This window comes from Musca domestica, unplaced genomic scaffold (assembly GCF_030504385.1).
Source record: "Musca domestica strain aabys unplaced genomic scaffold, Musca_domestica.polishedcontigs.V.1.1 86, whole genome shotgun sequence".
Lineage (NCBI taxonomy): Eukaryota > Metazoa > Arthropoda > Insecta > Diptera > Muscidae > Musca > Musca domestica.
The window spans coordinates 2977662-2992128 of NW_026712421.1; the positions used below are offsets into that span (position 1 = coordinate 2977662).

At 34.2% G+C, this 14467-nt stretch overlaps 1 protein-coding gene across 1 annotated transcript; it reads right to left on the reverse strand.

Moving 5' to 3' along the window:
• Positions 1 to 211: 211 nt before the first annotated feature.
• LOC131806746 (myb-like protein A) lies at positions 212 to 10230 on the reverse strand. The gene is made up of 2 exons (XM_059131393.1): positions 9236 to 10230; positions 212 to 348 (listed from the first exon to the last, which is right to left on the reverse strand). The coding sequence occupies exons 1-2, from the start codon at positions 10228 to 10230 to the stop codon at positions 336 to 338; spliced, it is 1008 nt and encodes a 335-aa protein (XP_058987376.1). The 3' UTR covers positions 212 to 335.
• Between the last annotated feature and the right edge of the window lie 4237 nt (positions 10231 to 14467).

Genomic DNA, 14467 nt, shown 5'->3' on the forward strand with positions numbered 1-14467 from the left:
GGCCAATGTTTCTTGATTTTCATGCTGGATTTGATGTTGATAGGTCGACAAATGCTGTGGCATTTGGCTCGGCTGTAGCTGGGATGGTTGTTGTTGTTGTTGCTCCACATCTGGTATGCTAATGGTGGCCACCTGTATGGGTATGTGGAGCATCGTTGCTGGTGGGTGCTGTTGTTGCTGATGATAATGCTGCTGCTGTTGTGGCGGCGGCGGCTGCTGCTGCTGCTGAAGAGGCCTTAGTAAGGGCGGCGGCTTAGGCGGTGGAAGTACCAATTGTGGGGCCGGTTGTTGCAAATTAAAATTCATTAATTCTCACAATTCTGTACTCATTTCACCTACGATTGTGCTCTGTACCATGGACCAAATTAGAGCAAGGAAAGAAAAGAAAAAAAGGAGAAAAAATGGAAATGAGAAATGTTGAAATACATAATTAATAAATGTTTTTGCTGCATAAATAAATGGAATTTAATTTATGCTGAAATATTATTTGTTTATGTTGTTAGTATTTATTTTAATAATTTGCTGAAAAGATTAATTCTTGGTTAATGGAAGAAAAAAACGAAAACAAATACAAATTAAAAAAAATATTAATGGTTTTTTTTTCTAAGGATCTACTAACATTTGTGTGCTGCTTGGGATGTGGCAAGGTAGAGGTGTGAATAATAAGCTAATGTGTTTTCTATGAAGCAATTTAAATTATGTGGTTTTAATAATAATTTATCATGGATTAGATTTAATGGATTTTAAAACAGTTCTGGTGAAATTATAGTGACCTATTGGAAATTCCAAGCATAATATGGAAGACCTAAATTAAAAATCGTAGGGGAGGACTGTGTTTTTTTGATACTGGCATAAATTTAATACGAAGGTTACATTATTTGTGTAAATTGCATAAAAATGAATTTAATAGGACAAGTATTTTCTGTTATACATAAAAGAAATGGAATAGGATAAGGTGGGATATCTTAATATTATGAATGCTCACAGTGTAGAGGCCACTTGTTATTTTGTGTTTTTCTCAGAGGAAATATTTTTTGTTAAACATTCTTAAAATTAATTTAGCAACACTGTGTAACACAAAAAAAAATACGGGGAAAAATTCAGCAGATTATGAAAATAGAGCTAAAGAGAAGACATGTGTATCGGTATTTTGCAAGTTTATATCTAAACGTAACCAAAATATTGGCGGCAAGTTCCTCGAAACCTGTGAATTTTAGGTACACAGTGTCTTCGGTAATATAGCAGATAGAAATACGATAAATATTTTGGTCGGAAATTTGAGTCAACAAAGGGGTCTTTTTTGTTCTTTTTTAAATCATTTTTTAAACAAAATCGTAGCAAGTCAAAATATTCTACAAAAGCATTTGTCTACTAAAATACGTGAAAAGTCTAAATAAACGTAAGGAATTCATATATACAAGGTGAGATAAAAAAAAAAACGGCAACAAAGTCAAACGCCATAAATGTTGCTCTGCGATAATTTGGTCCAATCCCGGCGAAGCGCTCGCTTGAGGTGATCGACACTTTGGTATTTTTTTAGTGCCAAACTTGCTTTCCAAAATAGTCCAGACGCAATAGTCAAACGGATTGGTATCCGGAGATTTTGGTGGCCATTGTGCGCTGGAAATGAAGCGAGGAACTTCATTTTGTAACCATTCAATGCAATGGTGATGAATCATGTTGGAATGTCCAAGGTCTGCGACCAAAATCTTAGCGTGCCAAGGTTTTAATACACCCTCCAGAATATTTTCGCTTTTGATTCGTCATTTAGTCTGATGCCCCGGTCAATCAATACGAGCGGAGAGCGACCATCGGCTGTTATGGCGGCCCATACCATCACTATGGCCGGCCCTTGAGTGGCCATCCGAAGGTGCACATTTTCAGCTGACCTCTTTGGCAAGTAAACACGATCATTTTTTTTTATTTACAAACTGCTGGACAACGAATGTTTTCTCATCGGAGAAAACCAAATTCGGTAGTTCACCACTTTCGGCCAAGCGAAGCTACTCTTTAGCTCTTTTGAGTCTATTTTCATTCTGTTGCGGAGTATGTTCTTGCACTTTTTGGAATTTCAATGGCTTCTAACCGAACTCATTTTTCAATATATTTCGATATGTTCAGCTTACGAGCCATTTTTCGGCCATTGCGACGCGGGGTTCGATTAAGTCGCTCCTCCATTTCTGCTGATGTTGCTCTTTTCTTCCGTCCACTTTCTTTCGTCGGGCTACGCTATCAGTATCACGGTGATGAGCGATGGTACGAGACACACAAGATTTATTCACATTTAAATGCTGGAATGCTCTAACGATAGCCACTTGTTGTATTCCTGTCAAATATAAAGAAATCACACTATCACGCTTGAATTCCATCACGAATAACTTTTTTCTGGAAAAATTCGAGCCAAAATGCTTTTGTATGCTTGTAAACAATATAATTAGTTGTCACTGGAATAATTTTAACAGCTGTCGGACAAGTGATTCGAATTGACAGCAGTCTGAAGTTGGTTGCAGTTTTTACATTTCACCCTGTGTATATTAAAAAGGCATTTTAGATTTGAAGCCGTACTTTATGTGAGTTGAGCAAAAAACTCCAACAAAACTTTATTCTAGAATTCAAAGACAAAATATTCGTCATCAAAGGTTGCTATAACTTATCAAAGAAAAGTAATCTCTATTTTCACTGTAGGTCACAAAAATATTTGCACCACCCACTGTTTCCAAAAAAAATATTCCCAACTTTTTTTGAAAAAAAATTTCATCGGACTTTTTTCGACTAGGCGCCTGGAAGTATCATTAAGTTTCATTTGAGGTGGAAGTTGTCAAAAGAAGAAATATTCTGCACAAATTTTTTTTATAAATTTCAGCACAAACCATGTATCTATTTACAACAGTTTTTATGAAAATTATATTAAAAAAATTATGTACTAAAGATTTTACTGTTAAATGTTAAAAAAGTTAAGGAAAAGTGATGCAAATATTTTTATTGGTATAAAATCAATATAGAGATTTCTTTTGTGTGGTGACTTTTAGTGAAATTTTGTGAAGAACTTTTTTGATTTTATAGGCATCGTTCTAGAATGAAGTTTAGTAGGAGATTTTTGCACAGACTCACAAAAAGTACGACTTTTAATATATACTAAAATACCTTTTTAATATATGTGAATTCCTGTCGTTTAGGTAAGATTTAGACTTTTGACGTCTTCTAGGGCCCATAGTAGAAGTTAATGACTAATAATTTCATAGATTAGTTTGACTTGCTGTTTAAAGGGAGTTTTTAACCATATTTAAGAGAAGGGCCAAAAGGACCCTTTATTGACTCGCTTGAGGTCCAAAATATTTCTCGTATTTTTATCTGCAATATTGTTGAGTACATTATAGGGCTAAAATATACGAATTCCGAGGAATCTTTATCTTTAAATGTAAAAAAAGTGTGGAAAGGGTGTGAACTTAACGCCTCTATTTCGGTTACTTTTCTATCTAGATCTTCAAAATACCGATACACGTATCTTCTTTCTGTAAATCGACTTTTATAGTCTGCCAGATTTTCTCTATAATTATTAAAAAAAATTAAATTTATCTAACAGTGTAATGCATCTTCAAAACCGCATAAATATATTCTACAGTTTAAAACCTTATATTTAGATTGAAACAATATTATTTGATTATACAATTATTATCTTTTATAACTCTCCAAACAACAACAAAATACAAATTTAATGATGCAACAATTTTTAAGGGCAAAAGTCAGGAAATTATGTTCAATTTTTGAAAGTTATCAAATTAACAACATCCTTCTTACGTACTTGCGAGGAGGGTGAATTCGAACACAAAAACAATAAGAAAAAATCTCCTGCGAACAACACGTGTTGTTTGAAAGCCATTGCAAAATGTAAAATAATGCGCATATTTCAACAGACATTATTTTATTTCACTTTTCAACTGAACGTCAGAAATATTCCTGTTACCATGCCTTGTTGGCGAAAAAGTGGGGAGCGGGCGAAGTAAGATAAACAATACTCCTGAGGTTGTACGTTACTACATTCGGGGAAAGCTATTGAATTTCCTCCTCCAACACAAAGACAGACACACAACAAGCACTGTCAATGCTACAATGATGTGGTGCTGCTTCCCCTAAGAGGATGACATTTATGTCCTCATGTTGGCAACAATTCATGCATTCTTTTTCATCTATTATTTATAATGATGATTCTTTATCTGTTACATTGTTTTGTGCTCACATTAAAGCATTAAATTTAGCGAATTATTATCGAAAGAACGAAGAAAAAACATTTTGTGAGCATATCTGGCTGGCCTAGGGAAAAAAGTGATAGGGGAGGAAGTTTGGCATCACAGCAAGGTAAGTGATTTCACTTTTTAAGCGGCATAATAATAAATTTTTATATTTAATTTGATAAATGTAGATATTCTATTGCTGAAAGTATTTTGCCATTAACAAAGCATTTGTGTAACATGATTTTTTTTAAATAATGATTTTTTACTATGTAATACTAACATTTATCGTTGAAATATGCAATAAAAGCATTTGAAGGGTATATAAATAAAAATTCATTTTTTTGAAATTTAAAAAGAGACACAAAGCGATATCAGTTTCGAGGGTTATAGGTAAAGAATGCGTTAGGTTCGTCCGTTCAGTTTTTCATTATGTTGGATGGTTAAAACCATCAAAATACCGAATATGATGTGGCATCATAGCGTGGCAGGTATCAAACACTATGACTTTGAATATTCACTTAAAAGTCGAAATATTATATTGTAAACAATACTCGTAAGAGATACCTTAAATCAGTAAAAGTCGCACAGTGTACTTATATTAGCCTTTATTTTTTATGGAAAGTAAGGTGCCTAAAACGATCTTTGAACACCAAATTACATAGAATTCCGAATACTGAAAACGATAGGTTCCGGTATACTCGTACAGAAGACAAAACAAATAATTACAGGTCAAATTTTTAGATTAAGTTTAAAACAAGTAAGCAAAGGCTACAGTCGAGCGGGCCGACCGTTGAATACCCTACAACACTATAATAAACGATACTCTTTATATAGGAGAGATACTCGAAAGAATTCCACAAGATATTGTGACAAATAATAAAAGAAAACCATTAGGTTTCGTTCTCTAATTTTCGAATAATAGCAACTTAAACGAATTTAAATGGTCTTCCTAGATCTGGAACCAATATTTCCCAAAGACCTATAATCTCTCAGAAGTGGCAAAAGATTAACATTTATTATTGGTTTTTGACAGAAACGCATCTATATGAGATACAGCCATTTGACTTTATTCATCAACGAAATCAGCGTTAACGAAATAGTCAGAAGTGCGTCTTTCCTGTATTTGTGAATTCTCCAAAAAGTCACTGGAATGGACATTTTCGTATTTTGTCTACAAAAGTTGGCAAACTATTTCACACATTGAATATTTTTGGATGGCCATCCAAAACTGCTTGGCTTTTGCAATGTCCGGTAACCCCCATTCAAATGTGCGTGAGGTCGGGCGATAATTACGACCTCCTGACAATTTTGCAGTTTTTTGGTCCATTTCAACCCCTAAATATATGGCGATCATAAATGCGATCTGTATATGATATCCTGATATCCTAACTACTTAGTTTTGTTAGTTGTAGAAATATTACCAAATGTTTAATTCAAAATGAAAATATGCCAAAAATATGACAAAATTGAAAAAATATGAGAAAATTTTAAAAAATCAATATTTTCATCTTTAGAGAGACATTTTTATGCGATTTTTTTAGAGGTTTTTTCTTTCCTGCCAAGATGCCATTCTGAAGTAATGAGAACTGTCGAAATCAGTTCAGCCGTTCTCGACATATAAGGCCGGTATTTAAAATATTCGCGATTTAATGAAAAATTTTGAATTTTTTCAACACAAAAGATATCGTCTATTTTACCCGCTAAATATTATCCGATGACCCAAATTGGTAGGCTTCTTCCCCGCCCTAAACTCTAGCTACATGCGAAATTCCGCGTCGATTGGTCTATAATTGCGACCTTTACAACTACTGCAAAATCGGACATTTTTTCAGTATTTGGTCCATTTCAACCACTAAACATTTGGCGATCATCTCTAAAAGAAATAGGCTTCTATTCTGACCCTAACCCCATCTTCGTGCAAAATTAATTAATTAACATGGACAGACGCACGGACGGACATACATAGCTAGATCGACTCAGCTCGGCGAGCTAGGAAGATCCATATATACTTTCCTATATGGGAAACCAATATTTCGAGGTGTTACATAAATTCTGACCCAATCAAACTTATAATACCCCCAACACATAGTGTTGTAGGGTATAAAAATTTACTGTGCAGATTTATATATAAGGTTGTTATGTCTTTGTTCATTTGTTTGTAACATGGAGAAGGAAGCGAGATAAACCTACAGAGTGAGATAAAAAAACTAAAACCAATTTCAAACTGCTGTCATTTCCAAGCCACTCGTCCGACAGCTGTTAAAATTCCAGTGACAGCTCGTTATATTGTTTACAAGCGTACAAAAGCATTTTGGTAAGAATTTTCCAGAAAAAAAGTTATTGGTCATGGAATTTAAGCGTGATAGTGTGATCTCTTTATATTTGGCTGGAAAATTACAAGTGGCTATCGTTAGAGCACTCGAGCATTTGAATGTGAATTAATCTTTTATGTGTCGTACCACCGCTCATTACCGTGATACTGTTAGCGTAGCCCGACATCAATGTGGTGTACGGAATAAAACAGCAACATCAGCAGAAATGGTTCAAAAAGTAAAGAAGCGACTTGATCGAAACCCGCGTCGCAGTGACCGAAAAAAATGGCTCGTGAGCTGAACATATCGCAATATTCCAATCGCAAATATTGAAAAATGAGCTCGGGGTAAAGCCATTGAAATTCCAAAAAATGAAAGAATTTATTCTGCAACAGGAAGAAAATAGACTCAAAAGAGCTAAGTAGTTCCTTCGTTTGCCCGAAAGTGGTGAACTACCGAATTTGGTTTTCTCCGATGAGAAAACATTCGTTGTCCATCAGTTTGTAAACAAACAAAATGATCGTGTTTACTTGCCAAAGAGGTCAGCTAAAAATGTACACCTTCGGTTGGCCACCAGAACTCAAGCGTCGGCCACTGTGATGGTGTGGACCGCCATAACAGCCGATGGTCGCTCTCCGCTCGTTTTAATCGACCATGGCATCAGAATAAATGACGAATATTATTACGAAAATATTCTGGAGGGTGTATTAAAGCCTTGGCAACGCAAACAGTTTGGCCGCAGATCTTGGACATTCCAACAGGAGTCAGCACCATATAGATTTTATGAGTTATGGCGTCGGATCCAGCAGATAGAGCATCGTCGTCCTATGGACAGGCAATGCCAAAACCTAAGCCAATACCCATTGGTGATTTTGCAAGTATAGAAGACTTTACAAAAAAAGGGATTAACTGATATTATGAGTTATGGCGTCGGATTCAGCAGATAGAGCATCGTCGTCCTATGGACAGGCAATGCCAAAACCTAAGCCAACACCAATTGGTGATTTCGCAAGTATAGAAGACTTTACAAAAAAGGATTAACTGATATTATGGTAGCAACAACAAGGAGTATTTTGGAAAGTATGGTTGACACTAAAACATATCAAAGTGTCGATCACCTCGAGCAAGCGGAATGGGCCAAAATGCCGTAGAGAAGCGTGTTACGGTTTCATTGGCCCTTTGAAGGCCATAATTCATTCCAAAGATGACCAATTCGAACAAATCTAAACTTTTTTTTTAAAATTTGATGTTATTTTCGACATTTTTTGCTTTCATTTAATAAAATAATAAAATAAATGTAAAAATTATAAAGTTTGACTTTGTTGCAATTTTTATTATCTCTCCCTGTATATTTCATCCGATTTGGGGTTTTAAGTCCCTATCATTCGTAATATGCATTCCACAAGAATGGTATTTAGTACCTGATATCAGATACAGCCCAGAAATACCTCTACAAAATTTTATAAAGATCGGTTCAGATTTGGATATAGCTCCCATAAATATCTTCAACAGATTTCGGGTTAATTGAGCACCAAACGACCAACATCGGTCGCAATGACCAGAATTTTGGTATATCCGACCGAATTCAGTTTAGAAGTACATCAAATTTGGAAATATCGGTTCAGGTATGGTTATAACTCCCATATATATGTTTTATCTGATTCAGGTTTAAAGTCTCTCGCACTCGTAATATGCTTTCGACAACAATGATACTTGGGAATAACTTTGCCAAATTTCGAAATCGGCAAAGATTTGGATATAGGTCCTATATATATTCTTAAACGGATTTCAAGTTCATTGTGCAAATAATGGCTAATATCAGCCCAAATGGAGTGAACATCGGGACTTACGTTTCCATTTGGCCTAACTCGGTTCCGATATATATTTTTATAACATAAGTGAATAAATGTACTCTATAGCAATGCTATTTGGTGGAAAATATAAAAATAATAAATTTAGTGATTATCGATTCAGAATTGGATTTGCCTCCCATATATTAGTTTCCTCTGAAACCAAATTATAGCTGGTCTAAAGCCAAATGTGATCTACTTTAAATAAATTATTTTGTTACGGGAGCTCTACTAAATATGCATAGTAGTGTAGGGTATCATATAGTGGGCCCTGCCGACTTTTGACATTACCTTAATGGTTTATTATTGTATGTGTTTTCAAAATGTCAAGTAAATATTCAAAATAAATAATTTATTTTCTTTTATTCTATTTGGAGATATATCATATCATTTAATTAAAACCTCGTACAAAGACAAGTAATTTCTTAAAACAACTATAAGTCAAATCAATTTAAAAATGCCTTGCGGTTTTTTCTTATCTTATCAACTTTTGCTGTTACGGCCCTTAAACTTGGGGCCTTGAACTCAATGAAGGGCTCTTATATAGCAAATTGTTGAACATAAACAAAAAAATGTCAATTCACAATTTAAGTGTCACTTAAAAATAGTAATGAAAACGGATCCGATTCACGCAAATACTTTTTTTTAAAGATCATAATGGAAAATATATGAAAGACTCAACAACGTCTTTCATTTAATGTTAAAATAAATACAAACAAAATACAAAACACTTATACAAAAACGTATACAAAAGTATTTTTTTCTTGTTTTTGGAAGGGGAGTAACGAATTAACACTGACTGTATTGAACCAAAAATACCAAATTAAAAACCAAAACTTACCGTCGACTACTTAGTATAATTGGTGAAAGGATTATCTCTAAACTGGAGGAAATATTTTGATTTTGATTTTGTAACTGATTTTGTGGGGTTTGCATATCATTGGATGCTGTTGTTGTTCCGGACGCCGCATTCGATGATGACGATGATGATATTGAAGATGATGCTGATGATGGCATTGACGATACTGTCGACAACACATTCACTCCGACACTGGATGCCACTTTGCCGCCACTGGGGGAACTACTAAATGCATTGCTGGTTTTAGGGATTTGGGGAGAATTTAAATTGGAATTTGAATTGGAATTGCTATGTAAATTTTCAATTTTCTGCAAGTCCTGTATGGGGGAATTATTATGCTGATGCTGTGTGTTGGTGGTGGCCGGATCTGTGGCATTGGTCGGAAGTGTGGCTGTATTATTGCAATTTGTGGTGCCGGTAAATGATGATAAGGGCTGTGTCGTAATAACTATATTATTGCTATTCACGGACGTGGATGTGGCAGCAGGATTGTTGGTTGTGATTGGGACAATATTGGTGCTTATGGTATGGGGCGGATTCATGCTACTATTATGATGATGCATGACAGTATTAGCATTGGGGGATAATAAGTCGGGTTGCTGTGCATTTGCATTTGTTGGCGATGGATATTGCCATTGAGTGTTGTTGTTGGCATTGCAATTATCTAAATTAATACGATGGGCCACAGACATCGATGAGTGGCCAAATTCCTCTACCTGATCTCTGTCGACACTTTCGGGTGTTTGAATTTCGGGACTGTTGTTGTTATTGTAATTATTATTATTGTTGGTAGTTGAAGTGCCATCATCATATTCATCATAGGAGACTTCATCACTCTTATCATCATAGCTATCATTTAGAAGATTATCGTGCCGCTGATGCTGTCCAATTTGATGGTGATCATCACAATCATCTTCTGTGTGACTGGGCTCCTCGTCAATCTCCTCTAAGTCATCTTCACTACATGTTGTCGACATTGAATGGGATGTTGAATTGTTTGTTCCGTTTGCCTGAAGCCTATCATTGCCAATTGGATTGGTTGTGGTGCTACAGGTGGTTGTGTTGGTGGTTGTGATAGACTACAGGGTTTTTGATTTGCAAATATGGTATATAGTTTTTTTTTTCAAATTCAAATACAAAAGAAGAACAAAACAAGAACAATATCATGTATAATGGGGGGAAGAAACAAGAACACATAAGAAATTGGGATTTACCAAACTGTCATTGAAATGTTTGAAATAGATATGTATTGTATTTTTTTTTACATGGACAATAAACAACATCAAGAGGTCAATGAAAAAAAAAATATGACATGCACATTCTGGACTTTAAAAAATTTAGGACAACATTCTTAGGGTCATGGACAATCATGCTATTTATAGAAAATGTTCTTAATTCTATTTAGACACTGTTCATAAATTACAAATATTTTAACACACAATATACTAAAATAAAATTATTGATATATTTTATTTACTTATATGTATTTATCGTGCACACAAATCTATTAATATATTGATATAATTTTTTTTATTGCTTAAATTTATAAATAAATATTTTTCGGAATTAAATATATACTTTATTCAAATATATTAATATTTTAGGGAAAAACTAATTAATATATACAATACACAAAAAACGTCTATTTAATTTATAACTACAATTTTATATTTTCATACAAAAAATACATCGTCACTTAAGATATTTCAGAGACAGGGCCACATGTAATATTAATAAATTGAAACAGGCGTATACTTTATGATAGCACGTATACGCCATGATACGTTGGAATTGGAAACTCAATTGGCATGATGTATACTTTATGGCAATACGTAAACTCTTTGATAGCGATTTGTAACTGACTTCCAGGCTCATAATCTTTCACCGAGAAGATCCCAATTTTCGTTTTTCTAAGGATAATTTGAAGGAATTTTCCTAAGGAATACTTGATATTTTTTCTGAAAGACTCCTAGAGCTATTAGCGTGGATTTCTAAAAAAAACAGTTTTATAGTAATTTTCTGAGCTAAATTCGTGGACTATTAAATTTGTTTTTCGAAATAAATATGGATTTTTAAAGGAATTTTGATGGATCCATTCCTGTGCGACTTCAAGACATACAAAAATGGATTTCTAAAAGATTTTTTTTATGTGGAGCGATTTCTGAGGGACTTTAAGACCCATAAATGTTGATTTTTTATCAAGCAATTTTTAGGGATTTTTAAAGGAATATTTACGCACAAAAGGACCTTCTGGTCTTATATATGAAAACCTTTGAAGACCCTCTTGTCTTCTATGAGAAGATCCTATGGTCTTCTATGAGAGGACCCTATGGTCTTGTATGAGAGCACCCTATGGTCTTCCATGAGAAGATCCTATGGTCTTCCATGAGAAGATCCTATGGTCTTCTATGAGAAGATCCTATAGTATTCCATGAGAAGACTTTACGGTCTTCTATGAGAATTATCTATGGTCTTCTATGATAAGACCTTGTGGTCTTTTATGAAAAGACCTTCTATTTTATACGGAAATCTCTTGCCTAGTTATCGTTAGAGTACTCCAGCATTCAAATGTGAATAAATCTTTTGTGTCTCGTACCATCGCTCGTTACCGTGATACTGGTAGCGTAGCCCGACGTCAAGGAAGTGGACGGAAAAATAGCACTCAGCGCCACCCAAGAATGGTTACAAAATGAGGTTCCTCGCATTATTTCCAGCACTCAGTGGCCACCAAAATCTCCGAATAACAATTCGTTGGACCATTGTGTCTGGAGCATTTTGCAAGGTTGGCACTTAAAAATGACAAAGTGTCGATCCACTCAAGCAAGCGCTTCGCCGGGAATGGGTCAAAATACCGCAGAGCAACATTCGGGCAGCGTGTGATGGTTTCATTAACCATTTGAAGACCATAATTCGTGCCAAAGGTGACCAATTCGAACAAATCTAAACTTATTTTAAAATTTGATGCTATTTCCGACATGTTTTGCTTTCATTCAATAAAAGTTAAAAAATGTAAAAATTATAGCGTTTGACTTTGTTGCAGTTTTTTATCTCATTCTGGATACGTGGATTTTTAAAGGAATATTAATGCATAAAAATACCTTCTGGTCTATTATATGAAAACCTTCGAAGACCCTTTGTCTTCTATAAGAAGACCCTATGGTCTTCTATGAGAGAACCCTATGGTCTTATATAAGAGGATCCTACGGTCTTATATAAGAGGATCCTATGGTCTTCTATGAGAAGATCCTATGGTCTTCTATGAGAAGATCCTATGGTCTTCTATGAGAAGATCCTATAGTATTCTATGAGAAGATCCTATGGTCCTCTATAGGAAGATTCTATGCACTTCTATGACGAGATCTTCTGTTCTTTTACGGAAAGACCTTCTATTGTTTTACGGAGATCTCTTGCCTAGTTTACCTTGCATTCCGCAGGAAGAACATCTGGCTTTCTATAAGAAGAATTATAGTTCTTTTATGAAAATTCTATATTGTCTTTTAAAGAATAGTGTTATTATATGTTTTATTTTTATTTAAACAAGTAAAAAATTTTAGTTCGGAGGTTTTTTGAGCACCCTCTACCACAAATTTAAAGAAAGCCTTTAAAATAATACTGTCGGGATTCAAAATTCGAACGAGTCTTCAACATATCGTAGAATGTGCTTGTACCGTTTCATGGTACTGTACCAAAACCTAACAAGATTATTTGCTGTTACAGGGGTTAGTATGTATTACAAGTATTAAATATCATATTTTTTCAAAATAATTCATGTGGCAAATATGGTTTACATCACGAAAATACCGAATATCAAAAGGTACCGTTATTATGATCTCTTCCTCTTTGAGAAATTTTTATGTACTTGTAACTTTGAATATTATATTTCAAACCATTTTGTTGTGTATTTGGGATATGTATCTACAATAATCAAAATAACGAATATTGAGAAGTACCCTTATATGGGGCTATGCGAAACCATAAAAATTCCAAACTTTTTTTGACCAAAATTTGAGCCGTGCAAACCACAGATGGTAAGAATTTAACACTGAAAAAGATATTAAATGTTTGTTTCGATAAGTTACACGTGGAATAACAAACTCAATATGCCCATCATAACGATCGGTATTCAAAACTGTATTAAATATTAAAGTCTAAAGGGATTATGTTCAGTTTTTCCCCAGCATTTCTCCATTTATTCTAAAACTGAACTACGGTGCGTATGATTGATTCAAAATTTAAGTTAATTCAACCAACGTAAACGCCACAATTTTTATTATAGTCACCAAGCATTTTTCTAATAAAATAAAAAAGTATGTTATTTATCAAAATATTTTTATTGTGAGAAAGTTAATTAAATATTTATTTTGTATTATTTCCATACAATCTTAATTAATCAAATCAAAAGAAAAATAAAAATTATTCCCATTAAATATTTTCGGACGAAAAATTCCATTCATTTGACTAAAGATGTTCAAGTCAAACGAAAACAATGTCACGTATTTCAGCAAGAATTAATGAGTTGGAATTCATATGAAATTGAATGGAATTTCGATATATGTATAGAAAGAACATAGAATGTGATTTTTTTGCTTGATATGTGGAAGTAGATGAATTCCTTTGCTTTATGTGCTATTGTACTTATTTCTTACAAAATAACAGCTCGATTGAGATTGAATATGATTCTCTATCTAAATTGTTGTTCGTCACATGATGTGCTAGCAGGGGACGGAGGAGAACAACAGGAAATCATTGAGAAAATAATTTATAATTTACAATGATTGGGTCATTGAATTATTTTTAATTTTACTTAAATCTATATTATTTTTGCAGGACTTTTGGTATTGAAAATGGGCCATGTAGGTCCACGTATAGCCACTATATAATGGTACCTCCCTATTTTCGGTATTTTGGTGATTTAAGCGATATTATTTACCGCAAATACTACAAATTGGTAATTGAAGTTTTTAATGGAATGGAAGTTCGTAAGAGAAAATTGTCTGTTCAAGTCCATGTCTTCGTATAGCCCCCATATAACGGTACTTCCCGAAGTTCGTTATTTTGATGATTTTAGCGACATTATTCACCGGAAATGTTCAAGAAATGTCAAATTTGGCATTTGAAGCCTAAGAAAAGAATTGTCTGTACAGGTCCACGCCTTCGTATAGTCCCCATACAACGGTACCTCCCGATACCCATTATTTTGATGATCTTAGCGAC

Bases quoted from the DNA above. Each gene is read 5' to 3' on its own strand.
- LOC131806746 (XM_059131393.1), bottom strand. From the start codon at position 10,230: ATGTCGACAACATGTAGTGAAGATGACTTAGAGGAGATTGACGAGGAG.